A 20,080-nucleotide genomic window follows, 5' to 3' on the forward strand; every position below is an offset into this window, starting at 1 on the left:
GAAAAGTTGTTAAAATATAATCATATTTCATATTCATAAAGATAGATGTAAATTCTATGGAGTACTAAAATGCCTTCTGATATTATAATAAAACATTATTTATTTGATATAGAATTTTTAATATATTTTAAATTTATGGTATTGATGACAAATAAACATATTACATAACAGTTAATCATAAAGACTTGTGCTTGTGATTTCAGGCTAGGATATGTTGAAAACTTATTGAAAACCATTGCTGGAATTTAGTTACTTTATTTTTACTAGTTTATTTTTAAAATTCATTGTCCCAAAAATTAGTTTATAAAGTTTTAAAGCAAGCCATTTCTATATTTATATAAATAAAATATTAACTTAATATTAAAATTATATAAAATTATATGAATAAAATGTTAAAGTTAAAAATGGTTATAATTTTTGATTGTATAACTTATAGTTGTCGACTTAGAAGTACAAGTGTAATATATATTGCATTTCATTATTTTACATATCTTCTAATTTTTCATTAGATGCTTTTTTAGAGATCACGATAATCCTTCTCTGATTTTGCAATACTCAAATGCAATATTCTTCAAGTAATTACTTTGTAAATTTTTTCCTGAAGCTACTAACAAAGGTGTTTAAAAGTATCTGTTATATGATTTCCATTCCATAATTAAGCAAATAACATAAACTTGTCTTAAATTTCAACCACTAATGAAAAATAGTTCACTGCTTAATTTAGAAATTTTTATTGCTTCTCTGGGTAATTTGAAAGGATCTTTTAATCATTAACTTTTTGTGAAATGATTTCTAATTACTTTGCTTTAATATACACTCAAACATTTTGTTTTATAGCTGTACAGTGCGGTAACCCAGGAACAACAGCCAATGGGAAAGTCTTTCGAATTGATGGTACAACATTTTCTAGTTCGGTCATTTATTCCTGCATGGAGGGATACATCCTTTCTGGACCTTCAGTTAGACAGTGTACAGCCAATGGGACATGGTCTGGAAGTTTGCCAAACTGTACAAGTAAGTTGTTTCAGCAGACTTTAAAATCATTACTTACATAAAAGTATTCATGAGTATTTGAATGTGTGTAAGTTTGAGTTGTCATTAATAAAGCCAAGCAAAGGTTTCAGTATTTGTTGCCTTTACAATTGATAGATGGTAGTAGTATTATGGTTGGAGTATACGCTAGTGATTTAATGATTCAATTGGTTTACCTAGGTTTTACTTTGGCTGGCAGAGGAAAGAGAGATTAAGAAAAGCAGCACTATTAAACATAATGTAACAGAATTTTAAGAATAATGAGGTAGCCATGATCAAAATTTACTATACAAAGGATGCAATTTTATTGTATCAATCTAACACATATTAGTAATACATTTGACTATTAAAGGCATTTAAGTTATTTATGTGTTCTTGCACTGGTATAGTCCAGTTAGCTGATTTTCCCTCTTGATATGTTAAACATGCCTGGTACTTTAGAGATTCTGCACTCTGATAACAACACTTGCTTGAGAGAGATTTTTGAAAATGTATTAATCATCCTTAAAATTATATAAATGAATGCCCATGTATGGCAAATAATATAGTATTTATTTAAACAATAAAAATAAAAATATCCAATGGAAAAATTCTATTTGCTTATGCTTATTTGAAAGAAATCATATATGTCTGTGTGGAGCAGTTGATTGTAGCAAATATGCCACTGTAGTATGGAATGTTGACAGTGAGGAAAGGTTTACAAAGGGGAACATGCAGTATGAAATCGGTTCTCAAAAGGTTCACAGAAAATGTATCTTATGAAAAAAATTTATGCATAGAATTTTAAAAATTTGCACTAAAATTGACATTAATTCCATTTTTCCATGAACAATTTTAATTACCCTTTCATTGGAATTCTATACTTTCTGCTTAATTTTGCTATAAACCTAAAATTTCTTTAAATGATAAAATCTATTTCAAAAAATAAATTACTGCAGTGGCATCTTATAAATCATGAAATTTTTAAAAACAGAGTTAAGTAGGAAACCTCAAAACTATAGAAGTCATCAGAGGGAGTTGCCAAAGCCTCTTTAGCAAAGCAAACTTTTTATGTTACAATGTGGCAGATTATTGGTTCTTATAGGAAGACTTACTAGAAGTAGACAAATTTGTAATAACGTAAAAGAGCTTAAGAAAAATTTTTACAAATAAATGACATGTTGTCTCAAGGGCACCAAGAGGCATAGAGCTTAATTTAATGTCATGATGAAGAGTTCAATGGTTTTTTATACACTGTTCAGTAGTTGTTTGTAGACTGTGTCAGCAATGGAATGGCCCTTGACTGACCAAACATTTCCCAGAAATTTAGATGAGGAGGTAGGGTCTTGTACTACTTGTGGGGCAATGATCTATCAGACCAGATCTTCTTTCTTTTTCTACACTCATTTGTATTTTTATTGCATGAATGATTGGTTCAAATGAATACACTTCAGAGGAGGAATCCATTACAGTAATAGCATACCTGTATTCCTGGAGAAAATTGGTTGTAGTAAATATCTTGACTAAAAAGTTACTGTGCGGTGGTAGTGCTGGTGAGATATCCCAGGTGTACTATGTCTCTTCAAAGATGAAGGCAAACTGTAGCTGGGAGGCTGTTAAAATAGGTCTTGGATGAAATCCATCAGTAAAACCTGAAATAAAATATTTTCCAGTGATGGCTTGGAGTCAGCCAATTGGAATTAAATGGGGATCTTAAGCTGGAGTGTGAGTCATTTAGGTTGTGGAAATCTATTTTCAGATGCACTTCATTTTTATTAGGTTTAAACATTGACCATAGAAAATCAAAGGAAGAGTGGTCATTCCTTCAGTGGCTGTTGTACAGTTTTTCTTAATTACTGGAGACATTGTTTTGATCTATACTGGATTGCATTAATTATTATAATCAGTGCAAATGTCCATGGGATTCTGTTTTATCAAGATGAGTAAAAGTGCCACATATTTAATTTAATTTTAATTTGTTATTATTTGGCTCAGTGTTCATATGGGAATATTTTAGGTCCATGGGCACTGTGATCATTGAACACTTAGACAAGATAATCATGTTAATGTTTAATGTGAGACATACATGTTGATCCTCTACTTTACATTTGGAAGCTCCCCTAAAGCACATGATGTGTCTTATGTAAATTCAAGACAGTCTCTAGGTGCTACTGTGATTTCAGGCTCTGTGCCTATTAAGACAATGAAGATTTTTCAAGTGCTGCATATCAAGAAATGTTCAAATTAATTTAAAATGTGTTATGGAGATATGAACGATAATTTGATTTTCTGTTGGTTGAATAAATTATTTTAGTAAAATTTGGTTTTCCAATTGTATCCAATTATGGACTGTTATTTCAGCTTTTATTTCTTCCCCCTGTATCCAGGCCTTTTTTCTTTTGTCTTTTTGTTTTGTTTTGTTTTGCTTTGCTTTGTTTTGTTTTGATGGGGGCTGGGATTGGGAGAGGGCAGTTACCAGATAAACTTCAGGTAGAAGTTATCTTTTATTCTCTGTCCATATTTATAAGTATCTCTTTTCAGAAATTTTCTTTTTTTTTTTTTTGACAGGCAGAGTGGACAGTGAGAGAGAGAGACAGAGAGAAAGGTCTTCCTTTTGCCATTGGTTTACCCTCCAATGGACACCGTGGCTGGCGCGCTGCTGCTGGCGCACTGCGCTGATCCGAAGGCAGGAGCCAGGTGCTTCTCCTGGTCTCCTATGGGGTGCAGGGCCCAAGCACTTGGGCCATCCTCCACTGCACTCCTGGGCCACAGCAGAGAGCTGGCCTGGAAAAGGGGCAACCGGGACAGAATCAGGTGCCCTGACCGGGACTAGAACCCGGTGTGCTGGCACCGCTAGGCGGAGGATTAGCCTATTGAGTCACGGTGCCGGCCCAGAAATTTTCAAATAGATATTTTTAGGATTACAGAACTTCCTCAAGGCAATTATCACTTTATAGGTGTTAGAGACTGTTGCTTAAATCAGGTTTCAATCAAGTTCATAGCTGTGCCATGGGATGGCATTAGTGGTATTTCTCTGTAACTTTATGATCAGAATCTTTTGGATGTCAGACTCATGGGTGGCAGCAGCAGTAGCAAGCAATATCAGCAGTAAAAGTAGTCCATGGGTTCCAGTTGAACCATCTACTTTTAGAATTGTGGATGTGAGCTCTTGGCTCTGCTCCCTGCCCTCTTGGCCTCTCTTCTCCCTCCTCTCTGTCTCTCTCTCTTACAGTCTCCTCTTTTTCCTTTGCCGCCCCTTCACTCCAGTCTGTAGGGTGTTCCCCAATAAACCCTTTCCCTTACTCCGGTGTCAGGTGTGCTTTGCGACGGCTAACATTAAGATATAACATTGGTGCTGGGGGTCCAGGCAAGATGGCGGAATAGGCAGGAAGCACACTTAGTCCGGGGGGAGAGAAAGTTTAATATAAGTGGAGATACTGCAGTGTCAAGGAAGAGTAGGGGATGAAACAGCAGAGGAAACTCTTCCGGAACTAGTGATTCACAGTGGACCTGCGTGGAGAGCGTGGGAGCCCAAGTTCGGGACACCAGCGGCAGACTCAACGCACCAGCGCTGGAACGCGAGGTGAGCCGAACCTCCATAGCCCGAGATACCAGCAGGCAAACGGAAAGAGGAGGCTAGAGGGAACGAGGCTTGAAACTCCGTGGGGAAAAGTTCACCAGGCTAACTAGAAGAGAGAGAAAAAAAAAATAAAAAAAGTGACTGATACGGACACAAGTTTCTCTCTCTCCGCTCAACCTCTCACAGGCGAGCAAGACAGAGCAGGCGCCATTTTGGACATACGTCATAAGCAGGGCGACCTCAGGTCTGCACCAGCCCTGAGCCTAGCAGAAAAACCTGACTCTGTGGGGAGGGGTGAAATAACAGGAGATTAGCATCTAACTTGGCAACCCAGTGGGAGACTGCAGGAGAATTGGAGCCCACACTGAGGGCAGCAGAGATTCCCTGTGTGGTCCTTGGGAAAGAGCTTCCGATCTCTGGCTCCTGAGGGTATATCATTTGCCTGCTAACTACCTCCAATTACGTTCAGCTGTGCGGAATTACTTCCCTTTTAAATCAAAAAAAGAAAGAGAGATTTACCACACCTAACCTGGGAGTGTCATCCTTGACACACCCTCAACCCTGAGGAACCAAACACAGCTCTCAGTCCACACTCATCTCAAGCCTCTAAGGCTCCACTGAAAGCAGACAGTCCACTTAATATAGAGCCATAGTGTAACAAGAAAAAACACCACAGTGAAGAAACCAAATATCTCCAACATGCCAAACAACAAACGCAAAAACCAAGCTAACAAGAATAAGGAAGAAACTATGACGCCCCCAAATGAAAAAGACACCCCAATTCAAGATTATGAAGATGATGAGATCGAAGAAATGCAAGAAGCAGATCTCAAAAAATTGATAAGAACATTAAGAAGTTCTCAAAAACAAATTCTTGAACTACAGAAATCCTTCATGGACAAGATAGAAAATCTCTCTCATGAAAGTGAAATATTAAGGAGGAATCAAAATGAAATGAAACAACTAGTGGAACAAGAAACTGTGATAGTGACTAGAAATCATAATGAAATGAAGAGTTCAATAGATCAAATGACAAACACATTAGAGAGCCTTAAAAACAGAATGGGCGAAGCAGAAGAGAGAATATCGGACTTAGAAGACAGAGAACAGGAAAGGAAACAGGCAAACCAAAGAAAAGAAGAAGAAATCAGAAATCTAAAAAATATTGTCGGGAATCTACAGGATACTATTAAAAAACCCAACATTCGAGTTCTAGGAGTTCCTGAAGGCATGGAGAGGGAGAAAGGATTAGAAGGCATTTTCAGTGAGATACTAGCAGAAAATTTCCCAGGTTTGGAGAAGGACAGAGGCATCTTAGTACAGGAAGCTTATAGAACCCCTAATAAACATGACCAAAAGAGATCCTCACCACGACATGTTGTAATCAAACTCACCACAGTGAAACATAAAGAAAAGATCCTAAAAGGTGCAAGAGAGAAACGTCGGATCACTCTTAGAGGATCTCCAATTAGACTCACAGCAGACTTCTCATCAGAAACCCTACAAGCTAGAAGGGAATGGCGAGACATAGCCCAGGTACTAAGAGAGAAAAACTGCCAGCCCAGAATACTATATCCTGCAAAGCTCTCATTTGTGAATGAAGGTGAAATTAAGACTTTTCACAGCAAACAGAAACTGAAAGAATTTGTTGCCACTCATCCTGCCCTGCAAAAGATGCTTAAAGATGTGTTACACACAGAAACACAGAAACATGGTCATCAATATGAAAGAAGGTAAAGGAAGGAAACCTCACAGCAAAAGATCACAGGAAGCTCAATTTCTCTTTGACATAGATTAAACTCTGATGCTCTGTTAAAGCAATGTGTTAAAGTAATCTATTATGTTCTCTTGATGTCTGTTAAATTCCAATTGTTCAAAAACAGCTGAATTTTTATTAAGAGCTATGGGTTATTTAAATATGTGCTTTTTTCAAAAATTTGAATATCTGCTGCTCATAAAACTAAAGCGTTGTTGGTTCTGTGTTTAGCTGTCCTCCTATAGGTTCCTATGGACTTTTTCCAGCCACTTTTATTGTATTCAGTACTTTGGGATGGCTCTGTAAACAGATGAAGCCAATAATGTATTTCCAGTACCAACTGAGAGAAAGTATGGTCAACTGAGGTTACTAAAAAGAAAAAGCAATTCAAATCAATTGGCAATCTACAAAAAGAGTTAAAGATTTTAAAAGCTATTATTAAAATTGATGTATTGGTCTATTATGCTATATTATATGTGTGTACATATTGTATGTCCACATGGGGAAATTTTATTAAGAGTTTTATTTTAAATGGCTTATAGATAAGATTGTCCATAAATTTAAGCTGCTAAAATCAATCAAAGATACATTTTAATTTGTGGGACCTGAATCTGTGTATCATATGTTTTAGACTTGTTGGTAGAAAGAAACTAAAAACATTTTAGATGGTTGTGCTTAAGTTTACTGGCTAAACAAACTACACCATGTTAGATATTTAAGAGGTGTTTTCAAATACATGATTCTTAAAATTTATAGAAGGCATTGGACCTTCTGGTAAATGTTTTCTTAAGTTGTTATCTAATGGTTGAAACGGTTTGCTAAGTATTCATGTGATATTGCTATTGTCAGCAAGCGATCTAGGACTTGCTCCCTCATTTCTCTATTCTAAGCCCAACTTGTTCTTTCATTTCTCTATTCTCTTCAAGGTAGGAAACTAATTCTATTATGAAGGAATCTGTAGGATGCACAATTTAATCTTTAGACCTTATAAAAGAGATGGCTAACATTTTTCTGCAATAGCATAGCCAAAATAAGAACTCAAATAATAATCTCATAGCTAGATTCACTTCGCCATCAGCGAAGTATACAGTAAGTAGAAAAAAACCTCCCTTTCAGACCAAAGGGAAAGAAAGTTTTAAAGTGAGAATATAATTTTCCTCATGGGCATTGTCTACCTTAGAAAAACTACTACAGAACATGCCTGTGACTATAGACTTGTAGTTCAGGCCACCGAAGATTAGAGATGGGAAACGGGCACTCCCTTGACTTGCACCCTCTGGTCTGCTTTAACACAAACCAGGAGGAAAAGAAAGCTCGGCATCAGAAGCAATGGGTGGCAGGCCTATTAATGGCTGATCTGTACAGTGATCTGCCCTCAAGGAGACCCAACAGGCCAGTCCACTGCAGTGGCTTTCAAAGTGGTAAGCCTGGGCTTCAGCAGAAGTCAGCTTGTGAAGAGCCCTGGCAGCTCTGCCAAGAGTTGGATCACTGGTAATGGACCTGCCCTGGAGTCGAAGGATGCCCAGGTCAGAGCCACAGATCTTATTGGCTCTAAGCTGAAAAGCCCTTCGCTCAGCCCAACTTCCAAAGTGACCACTGCAGCTGAGGGGATGGTCAAGTAGGGTCAGCAACATTGCAGGCAGAACTGTAAATTTCTTGTTAGAGATGCCCCCTGCCTTTACCTGGCCAGCTCTCCTCCCAGGCCAGCCAAGTAATGAAAGTCAACACAGTGCCTTCCCCTAGGAGGTTCACACCTCCCTTAGGATATACCCCATGTGAAGAGATAGATAGTTCTGGGCCTCTGAATTTACAAGGCCTAAAGCCCACCAGATTATTATCAAGCCCCTTCTATCAGGTTCTATTTGCCTCTCAATCAGAAAACTTAATTGTAGCTTAGACAGCACCTTTCTTAGCTTCTCTAATAATGACTCTGTCCTTTGTTCTAGGCCCTGTCTAGTGCACTTGGGCCTCATTCCTTTGTAATCATAACCTCTACTCTACCACCAATGGCTCTACTCCCAACCTGTGTGTACTGATGGTCCTCTTCCCCACTTAATGCTGTATAATTGTTCAAACCTGGTAAATGCCACTCTTAGGATCATTGGTTACTATCCTCACCCTGTCTTTTATGACCTTGTCTAAATATGATCAGAGTCGGTGAACTTGGAAGGCTTCCATAGCCTTGGCAACTCATGACGACAGCCTAGGATGGTTACTGGCGCCATAAACTAGAGTGTCAATTTGTTGGGTCAACAACAGGAGCCACTGTGCACTTGCTCCTCATGTGGGATCTCTGTCCTTAATGTGCTGTACATTGTGATTTAATGCTATAACTAGTACTCAAACAGTATGTTTCACTTTGTGTTTCTATGTGGGTGCAAACTGTTGAAATCTTTATACTAAATTGATCTTCTGTATATAAAGAGAACTGAAAATGAATCTTGATGCAAATGGAAGGGGAGAGGGAGCGGGAGGGGGGAGGGTTGCGGGTGGGAGGGAAGTTATTGGGGGGGGAAGCCATTGTAATCCATAAGCTGTACACTGGAAATTTATATTCATTAAATAAAAGTTAAAAAAAAAAAAAAAAGATATAACATTGGTGCTGTGACTCGGATAGCCTCATATTGGTAATCCAGCATCCTCCAGTGCTCTGGGGTCCTGGATTTCTGCCGGTCGCGAAGCACACCTCCGGAACTCTTTCCAAGCCACTGAACGCTCTGCGATCTCCATCCACACATCGGCCTTCCAAATTTTGAGGTAAGACGCGGAACGAAAATTCCTCACGGCGATTGCTATTTGAGTGGTGGTCTACTGTCAGATACTCGCCTGACTACTCTCGTAAAGGTCATAGCACTGGACTCTAGCCACCACTCCTACTTCTACTTAAGGCCTTTAGCCTCTACGGACACTGTGTCCAGGCAACAGTGGGTGTGAGTGATGACTCCATCTCTGTTCGTCTCTTTACAGGCGAGGCCCTGGGCTCCAGTGGGCGCTTGGGTGACGACCCCGCCTTCTGCTCCCATTCCTCTCCTAGTCAGATGGCCAGGACTTCAAGGACGCTTGCTGTCCACCGATCTGACCTACTGACTCACCATGGGACATTCTTCCTCCCACGTTCCATCTGATTCTCCTCTTGGTTGCCTTTTAAGTAATATGGTCCCTCTCAAATTGGCCCCAGCCCTCAAAAAGCAGCCCCTCCATGGTGGCGCATTTGGCCCTGAGGGATCAGAAGTTGGAGTAGTTTGACCCTGATAACATCTTTATAGTTTGACCCTGATAACATCTTTATCACTTCCATGAGTGTTTGGGAAAATGGAAGGAGATTCCATAGGTTCAAGCCTTTTCCTATCTTCGAACTAAACCTTCCCTGTGTACTTCTTGCTGTCCCTCTCAAGTCCTTCTGGTCTCCAAGATTCACACTATGGGACAGAAGCCTGAGCAAAAAATCCTTTCTTCTGCCCTGATCCTGTTCCCTCCACTACCACAATCTCCTTTGATCCTGCAGATGAACCTCCCCCTTACCGCTCCAATCTACAGGCACTGGTTCAGCCGCCTCCTGAGGCCTCAGCGGCTGAAGTTCCAGCGCCATTATTTCCTATGCAGCAGCTCCGTCCCTGGCTGCGTCCTCACCTCCCCCTCCTATCGAATTCCAGGGGGCGGGGTCAACCTCTACTCCCACCTCCACTGTAATCTCTTCCATCTTATCTCAAGCCTCTTGCTTATCCATTCCTCAAAGCCATTCTCTGCCCACCTTGTACTTCCTCCCTAGCTCCTACCCCCACTCTCACTGTATCTCCCCCTCCCAACTAGAAATTCTGACTTTATCTTAAAACCAATCCTGGCCCAAAGTCTACTATCTCTGTCTTATGGGTTTGGAAATGGCGGTTTCCATGGTCTCCAACTAGTCTTTTGTCCCCCTCTTGTCCCAGTCTTACCATAATAGCAAGGGAATGGTAGTCCCATCCTTTTGGGCTCCCTGCTTATTGAGAAACAAATTAGATATCCCACCCTTCACCCTTCTGATGGCTCTTTGTTTTATCATGAGCAAGCCAGACAGGAGAATCAGATTTCCTGCATGGACCTGGCTCACTGTAACTAATTTTTCTTTGAATCTAAAAATATTGCTTTGTAAAATGCTGAACTTATTTTGCAATTTATTTTAACAGGTTTCTGGGTAATCAGTACTCAATGAAACAGCAATGGGTAACTAGTACTTGTCTTAGATGAATGCAATTTTAATTTTAATTAAATTCAGAAAAAATATATCAGCACCTTAAGTCATTTAGGTGTAACTGCTAATTTAAATTGGGTAAAGTCGAATAAAATGTGTCTAAATCTAAACTTTCGTATACTCAACATGGTATATTCTATACAAAACTATTTGGGTTAGTTCATAAACTGTCTATGAAAATAGTTCAGCGATGTTTAAAGTAACTCAGGCTAAAATTAGATGTGTTACCTTAATCTTAATTTGAAGATTTTTAACAGGTTATCTCAAAATGTAAATCAAGGATATTGGCAGATGGAAAACATCACAAGTATACTAATCTATTTCTCTTTGACATAGAATTAAAATCTGATTCTCTGTTAAAGCAAATAAGTTAATCTGTTATGTTCTCTTGATGTCTGCTAAATTCTAATTGTTTAAAAACAGCTAAATTTTTATTAAGAGCTATGGGTTATTTAAATATGAGCTTATTTTCAAATATTTAAATAATCACCTTGTAACAGTGATCAAATTTGGTCTATGTCATGATTTTAAGGAATCTTATTTCAACCAGATATTTTGAATCTTGAGCCTTCTTGACATTCTTGACAGACATTCAAAAAATCAAAAATCAGAATTTCAAAGAATTTGGACTCAAATTTCCAGTAAATTTTGGACTTCGGTTTTTCCAGTTCGGGCCCAACTGAAAAAATCGAAGGACTTATGTCTCTCATCTTGTAGAGACACCAACTAATCATACTATTTGGATTATATTAGAAGTACTGTCAAGATGTGAAGTGGTACTAAATTTTAAGTTTCTGCAATATAAAATGCGTTGATACAAATATCTGAAAATTAAAAAGTCTAATAATATTGTATTACTAGACATGATGGTTATCTTAATGACAAAGCCCCAGAGACCTAAAGATGGAAAATTCTTTGTAAAATCCTACAGGTGCTTTCAAAAGTACTGTGTGCAGTAAGCAAATGCCTCTTGTTGGTTAATGAGTTTATAATTTTAAATGTGGCAACTTAAAGTTTTGTCATTCACAGTTTTATATCAAAATTGCTGCTCATAAAACTAAAGCATTGTTGGTTCTGTTTAGCTGTCCTCCTATAGGTTCTGATGGAATTTTTCCAGCCACATGTATTGTATTCAGTACTTTGGGATGACTCTAAACAGATGAAGCCAATAATATATTAAAGGTACCAACTGTAAAGTATGGTTAGCTGAGGTTACTAAAACAAAAAGTAATTCAAATCAATTGGTAATTTACAAACAGGAGTTAGATTCTCTTAAAAAAAGCTATTAAAACTGCTATATTGGTCTATTATGTTATGTTATATGTGTATACATATTGTATGTCTACATGGAAAAAATTTATTAAGAGTTTTATTTTTAATTGGCTTATAGATAAAAGATTGTCCATAAATTTAAACAGCTAAACATATTCAAAGATATATTTTAATTCATGTGACCTAACTCTCTGTATCATATGTTTTAAACTTGTTGGTAAAAAGAAACTAAAAACATTTTATATGTTTGTGCTTAAATTTGCTGGTTAAACAAGCTACATCATGTTAGATGTTTCCAAATTTGAATTTTTAATATTTATGGAAGACATTGGACCTTCTGGTAAATGTTTTCTTAAGTTGTTATCTAATGGGTAAAACTGCTTTCTAAGTTTTCATGTGATATTGCTATTGTCACTAAGCGATCTGGGACTTGTTCCCTCATTTCTCTATTTTTCTATTCTGAGCCCAACTTGTTCTTTTGTTGGGTCTTAGTCCACCCGTACAAGGATGGACTGGGTCCGAGGAAAGGTAAGTGCGCAGCTCGCCCATTCCCCAGCCTCCCAGTCCCGGATACAATCAGACGCAGTGGGGAGCCAAGTCTAGCAAGGACTCAGTCACCTTTTGCATAATAGTACCTTTTATAACACAAAACTGCAGAGTCATTGGGGCAGGGCTAAGGACCAACCAATCACTTAAAAAATCCCCTTATGGGGGGATTTCTATAGGACTAGCCCTATGTCTATACACTTGTTACTAGTTTTGTTACCTCCCTTGTTGTTGCGCAGCCAATTAGTTTTAGTGGTAAACAACTTTGGATTCCACCCATCTTACTTCCTCTGGGCGCCATCTTACTTGGCTCCGCGTGGCTTCGTTCTGGGCAGCTCGGGCGGGGGCACCCTGGAGCAGCTGCGCATGCGAAGCCCCCGGGCCTGGCCTGGCCGTGCTCATGCCCCACATTCTTTCTCTATTCCCTTCGAGGTAGAAAACTATTTCTATTATGAAGGAATCTCTAAGATTCAAAATTTAATTTTAGATCCTATAAAAAAGAGATGGCTAACATTTTTCTGTAATAGCATAGCCAAAATAAGAGCTTAAATTATAATTTCTTAGCTAAATGTACTTCACCATCAGTGAGGTAAACAGTAAACAGAAAAGATCTCCCTTTCAAAACAAAGGGAAAGAAAGTTTTTAAAGTGAAAATATAGTTTTCCTCATGGGCATTGTCTGCCTCAACATAAACTACTACAGAACATGCCTGTGACTACAGACATCTAGTTCAGGCCACCGAAGATTAGAGATAGGACTTGAGCACCCCCTTGACTTGCTTCCTCTGGTCTGCTTTAACAAAAATCAGGAGGAAAAGAAAGCTAGGCATCAGAAAAGTAGAGATAAGTGGCAGTCCTATTAAATGTAGCTCTGCACAGTGATCTGCCCTCAAGGAGACCCAACAGGCCAGTCCACTGCAGTGGCTTTCATTGTGGCAAGCCTGGGCTTCAGCAGAAGTCAGCTATGAAGAGCCCTGGCAACTCTGCCAGCCAAGAGTTGGATCACTGGAAATGGACCTGCCCTGGAATCGAAGGACGCCCAGGTCAGAGCCACAGATCTTATTGGCTCTAAGTTGAAAAGCCCTCCCTCAGGCCAGCTTCCAAAGTGACCACTGCTGCTAAGAAGTCGGCCAAATAGGGTCAGTAACACTGCAGGCAGAACTGTATATTTCCTGTTGGAGTTGCCACCTGCCTTTACCTGGCCAGCTCTCCTCCCAGGCCAGCTAAGTAATGGAAGTCAACAGGGTGCCTTCCCCAAGGAGTTCACACCTCCCTTAGGATGTAGGCTATATGAAGAGATAGTTGAGTCTGAGCCTCATAATTTACAATGCTTTAAAGCCCACCTGATTATTATCAAGCCCCTTCTGTCAGGTTCTATTTGCCTCTCAATCAGAAAACTTATTTGTAGCTTAGCACCTTTCTTAGGTTCTCTAATAACAACTGTGTCCTCTGTATCTAGCCCACTTGGGCCTCATTCCTTTGTAACCATAGCCTCTACTCTACCACCAATGGCTCTACTCCCAATCTGTGTGTATTGATGGTCCTCTTCCCCACTTAATGTTGTAGGATTGTTCAGAATTTCTCTACAGACAAGCCCAGCTACCTGCAAAAGCTAAGTGGCCTTTTCTCCCAGTCTTGGCTGGGACCAGCTTTAAGCCACATCCATCAAACTGTCCCCACAAGCGTCCAGAGACCCCCCATTTCCTCTCCTCTATGAAATGGTTAATGCTACTCTTAGGATCATTGGTTACTATTCTCAACCCTTTTATACTACAGTGTTTACATCAAGTTATAATGGAACAAACAAAGGCCTTCAACAACCAGGCAGTAAACCAAATGCTGCTACAGAAATATACTCAGCTCCCCACCCCGGAGACAGCGGCCTGAGACATTGCCCCATGCCAGCAGAGTACCTCCTCACCCCATGTGAGCAGGAAATAGCTCTAAAGACAGATCATTGTCCCTCTACCCCTCCTGGACTTTTGGGACTAATGTAACCCCATACAAATCCTGCTTTATAAAAAACAAAAGGGGGAAATGTTAGGAAACTGGCGCTGTTTTAGCCAGGTGGCCGCACAGCCCAGCTACCTGAGCCAGGCTCCACCCCAATCCTAATGGGATTCACTGCTCCTGCTTCCCTGCCCACCCTCAGGCAAAGTTTTAAAAGGGCCTGTTCCTGCACATGTGCTCTCTTGGCTTCTCCCTCCTCTCTGTCTCTCTTACAGTCTCCTTCTCTTTTTCCTTCGCCACCCCTTCACTCCGGTCTGTAGGGTGTTCCCCAATAAACCCTTTCCCTTAAAAAAAAAAAAAAAAAAAAAAAAAGAATTGTGGTTGTGAGCATACCAGATAGTGATTAAACTTTCTCAGATGGCAACCACTGGATGGGCCTGCTTGTTGCATAGTGCATCAGCCTTTTACCTAAATAAGAGTTAACATCTACTTGAGATATGCAATAGAAGAAGGTTCAACACTTGTTTGAGACATGCAACCAGTAGTCATGGAATAAGACTTGTGTCTTATTACCCGAGACACAGAGCTTAGTCCAGGCTGATTCAGATCATTTGAGGAAACCTCCACCCCCCAAAAAAAACAAGGTGCCCAGTACTATACTCCCTCCTCGAAATTTCAGTTTTTGATAATTCTGACCTTAATCATTCATTGAAATTTATACAAAACATAAGAAATAGGCCCGGCGCTCACTAGGCTAATCCTCTGCCTGTGGCACTGGCACACCGGGTTCTAGTCCCCGTTGGGGCGCTGGATTCTGTCCCAGTTGCCCCTCTTCCAGTCCAGCCTCTTCCAGTCCAGCTCTCTGCTGTGGCCAGGGAGTGCAGTGGAGGATGGCCCAAGTTCTTGGGCCCTGCCCCCCATGGGAGACCAAGAGAAGCACCTGGCTCCTGCCATAGGATCAGTGCGGTGCGCTGGCCGCAGCGTACTGGCCACAGTGGCCATTGGAGGGTGAACCAATGGCAAAGGAAGACCTTTCTCTCTGTCTCTCTCTCTCACTGTCCACTCTGCCTGTCGAATAAATAAATAAATAAATAAACAAAACATAAGAAATACTCAACAAAACACTACAAATCACCTTATCTCAAGTTGCAAGCACAATAGCACAGCTCAACACACTGTAGCCACCAGAGAGCAGAGCCAGCTAGTAAGTCAAAAACAATAGAAGAAAGACGCTTAAGTAGTGGTGGCCATGGCATAGACCATACTACTCACAGCACTAGTTGTTCTGTGGTTACCCAGTGAAGGGCATGATCTAATTCCTGTTTCCCTAAGTCAATTTGTTAACCACTGATGGATGTCACAAAATGGAAGATGTACTGAGAAGATATTAAAGATTTTCCACACATCATGGCTCTCAGCAGAGTGGGGAAGGTACCTAAGCTGGTTGGAAGTGGCATAAACGATGGGGTAGATGAACAGGTTTGATATTTGGTTGTGATTAGGGATGTGGACTCAGAGAGAATGCCTATAGGTATATCAGGATTTGCTCAGTTTGAACTTCCTTGCTGGTGCCATAGGCAGGAAACATCCAGGCTTTCTGTTCAACTGGTCCAGCTGTAAATCAGATGGGGAAGGAGAAGTTAGAGCTTGAAGCATCAGAAGTGGAGTCAGACTGTGTATGACAATATATTGTTGTCAAGTATTTTACTTTTGTTACTGCACACTACATTGTTAGTCACATGTATCTAATTTTTTTTTTTTTGACAGGCAGAGTGGACAGTGAGAGAGAGAGAGACAGAGAGAAAGGTCTCCCTTTTGCCGTTGGTTCACCCTCCAATGGTCGCCGCGGTTGGCACGCTGCGGCCGGCGCACCGCGCTGATCCGATGGCAGGAGCCAGGTGCTTATCCTGGTCTCCCATGGGGTGCAGGGCCCAAGCATTTGGGCCATCCTCCACTGCACTCCCTGGCCACAGCAGAGAGCTGGCCTGGAAGAGGGGCAACCGGGACAGAATCCGGTGAACCGACTGGGACTAGAACCCGGTGTGCCGGTGCCGCAAGGCGGAGGATTAGCCTAGTGAGCCACGGCGCCGGCTTACATGTATCTAAATATTCGATTACTTCTGGAGAGATTTAAGTAGTAACACAAGTCTTAAATATTTGTATATGTGAACACCACTTCAGATTGCCTTCATTGTTTTGCATTCACCCATATTTCCAAATGATATAATTTTTCTTTTGCCTTTCTACTAATCATTTTTGTAACTTTCATTATTTGCATATGGTTATATTTCACTTTAACAAAAAAAAAAATCCTAGGAAACAATTCAGGGCAAGTAGTATTCCTTGCTCTGTATCAGCACTAGGTACTGTAATATCAAATGTTTCTGGGTAATTCTTTCCCATGCATTGAGGTATTTCCTTACAAACTGATCAGTATTCTGCTGACCACTTGAGGAGTTCCTTCCTGACTGTCTCCTTTGTTACCTTGTCCAACAGACTCTGTTTCTATGGTACTTTTCTGACTCTCAGATCCAACTTCTCAATGCATGTAGTACATGTAATTGCACAGCTAACATAGCAAATAGGTTCTTAATCACAGTCATGCATTACAGCACAATGTTTTGGTCAATGACACAGACCTGATATAGGACATTGATTCCGGAAGATTATATATTTCTAGTGATGTTGTAGACATCTTAGTCTGTTAAAGTACATGCTATGATGTTTGCACAATCATATAATGAAATAACCTTATTACACATTCCACAGAATGTATTCTTCCCATTAACTGCTGAGTGGCTGTATCATATGATTTCAATATCTAGTTATCAGAGAGTAAAATGATGATTTTGAGAAGAAAAATGCATCACTGTATCACTGAGAAGAAGCAATTCAGTAGGTTAGATCACTGCTCTCTTAATGTTTCACAAGCAAGTGAAGCAACTTTGAAACTCTAAGAATTTTGCCCTTTGAAAATTTGACACCAGTATGATTTGAAAATACATCTTTTCATTTGGTTGATTACCAGGGAGCAGCATATACAGGCACACTGCTTTCCTGAAAGTGGGTTTTTTTTTTTTTTTTTTTGATTTATCTGACAGATAGAATTAGACAGTGAGAGAGCGAGACAGAGAGAAAGGTCTTCCTTCCCTTGGTTCACCCCTAAAGTGGCCGCTCCAGCCGGAGCTTTGCCGATCCAAAGCCAGGAGCCAGGTGCTTCCTCTTGGTCTCCCATGCAGGTGCAGGGGCCCAAGCACTTGGGCCATCCCCCACTGCCTTCTGGGGCCACAGCAGAGAGCTGGATTGGAAGAGGAGCAACCAGGACTAGAACCTGGAGCCCATATGGGATGCTGGTGCCGCAGACAGAGGATTAACCAAGTGAGCCACAGTGCCGGCCCCTGAAGGTGTTTTTAAAATTCAGTCCAATCACATGTGTAGATAAGTCAGCTGTGATTTACCTTGAACATTTTAATTTTAGAAATATTTTTGGAATAAATGTAATTTAATAGTAATGGAAATGTTCCCAAGCCCCCATATTTGGCCACTGTAGCAATTTTTGATAAAAGAATAAAATTTTAGTCACTTACATTCTCCTTGCTTTTTTACTTAACCAGCTTTATTTTATAAGTGAGCTGAGAAATTGCTCGTTTAAATAATCTTTCTCTAAAAGTATATCTCACAAGCTAAGCTTCTTTGCTTTTCCTAGTACTCATCTTTATTCAACTGCAATCAGATACTTATTAAACCCAAAGCCAATGCTGGAGGGTGACATTACCTCAATACAGTTTGTTTTCCCCTGGATGCGATAAAGATTGTATTGTGGAGTTAAGATCACACATGGAAATGTCACATACACTTTGGGAAAGGAATTATGCAATATCCATATAAGCAGCTTGCTGCAGGAAGAAGATACTTGCCTAATATCAGATAGCTCAAGACTAACCTGGTTTTATTATTTTATTAAGTTTTAAAAGATTTATTTATTTATTTGAAAAACAGAGTTACAGAGAGGCAGAGGCAGAGAGAGGTCTTACACCTGCTGGTTCACTCCCCAAATGGCCGCAAAGCCCCAGGTGGGCCAATCCGAGGCCAGGAGCCAAGAGCATCTTCTGGGTCTCCCATGCAGTTGCAATGACCCAAGCACTTGGGCCATCTTCTACTGCTTTCCTAGGCCACATCAGAGAGCTGGATTGGAAGCAGAGCCGACAGGACTCAAACTGCCTCCCATATGGGATGCCGGCAACATAGGCAGCAGTTTTACTGCTGTGCCACAGTGCTGGCCCCTATTTCATTTATCTTTTAAAAATTATTTTATTTATTTGAAAGGCAGAGTTGCAGAGAGAGGGAGAAACAGAGGGAGAGAGAGGTCTTCCATTCACTGATTCACTTCCCAAATGGCTGCCAACTGCAACAGCTGGAGCTAGGCCGATCCAAAGCCGGGAGTCAGAAGCTTCTTCCAGTTCTCTCATGCAGGTGCAGGAGCCAAGGACTTAGGCCATCTTCTACTGCTTTCCTAGGCACATTAGCAGGGAGCTGAATAGGAAGTGGAGCAACCAGGATGGGAACCAGCACCCGTATGGGATGCTGGTGCTGCAGCAAAGGCTTTAAACCTCTAACTAAAATAAAACTAACCTGGTTTTAAAATATGTTCATTTTCTGTGATGTTTAGACTGAGAGTCTAAAAACTAGGCCCAAGTATAGAAAATATTTTAAGAATATTGATTACATAGCATTCTTACCTTTCCATGTGTTACAGGGAGAGCCATCCTTGGTACCTAGAGACCACAGTGTGCTGAGTATTCAGTGTTTTGGGAAGACGTCACAACCTATGCCAGGGCATGGCTTGTTAAGTGGAGTAAGGATTCATTTTCAGGTCTAAATGAAATGTGCTCATTAGTGTTATGGGTTTTATTTTCATTCATGATGACTTTTGCTTCTAACATGATCAATGCACAAGAACCTGTGTCTTTCACATCTTGTTCATTTATCCCAGGGATAGCATACTTAATCACATTGAAGTAACCATGAATAAAGTTTTTTGTTCCAAATAAGCAACACAGAAATGGCCCTTATTAGAGTTTTTGTCACAAACCTGAGAATTCTCAAAGATTTTTTTGTTGTAAAGGACAGGTCAAGGAGATAGGGCTAGTGTCACACAAGAAAGAGCAAGGGGATATTCCAGTATGAAATTGCATCAAATGAAGCTACAAAAGAATCTTAATTACCTCAAGCAGTGAGAGCTATTGTAAGGAAAATATTGGCAGAAGAGAGAGGAGACAGGATACAAACTCACGGCCAAAACAAATGTATTCAAGGAAAAATAAATTCGCAGTGGCTAACTGCCAGCATCCACACAGGATAGGATGAGATGTGGAAGAGATCAAGAATTTAGTTATAGACTGAATGTATAGAGCATAAACCAGATAAGGGCCATGAAGGGGGTGGAGCTGAGCTAACTTTTTACCGGCTTTTCATACTGAATTGATCTTCTGTATATAAAGGTAATTGAAAATGAAAAAAAAAAAAAAAACTTGGTTTTAAATTGGAAATTGCATAGAAAATTAATCAATTTTTAAAAAATATCATGTAGGATCTCTGTCTTTAATGTGCTGTACATTGTGATTTAATGCTATAACTAGTACTCCAACAGTATTTTTCACTTTTTGTTGCTATGTGGGGGCAAACTGTTGAAATCTTTACTTAATATATACTAAATTGATCTTCTGTATATAAAG

General features: G+C 40.0%; 1 protein-coding gene across 2 annotated transcripts in view; it reads left to right on the plus strand.

The window, feature by feature from the left end:
• CSMD3 (CUB and Sushi multiple domains 3) overlaps nt 1-20,080 on the plus strand; it is a 1,267,615-nt gene that overhangs the window by 1,206,815 nt on the left and 40,720 nt on the right. For both annotated transcript variants that reach the window (XM_062189471.1, XM_062189472.1), the window contains one exon: nt 838-1,014. In XM_062189471.1, the coding sequence (XP_062045455.1) occupies nt 838-1,014 (177 nt within the window). The remainder of the gene's footprint in view (nt 1-837; nt 1,015-20,080) is intronic.

Source organism: Lepus europaeus, chromosome 4, assembly GCF_033115175.1.
Source record: "Lepus europaeus isolate LE1 chromosome 4, mLepTim1.pri, whole genome shotgun sequence".
Lineage (NCBI taxonomy): Eukaryota > Metazoa > Chordata > Mammalia > Lagomorpha > Leporidae > Lepus > Lepus europaeus.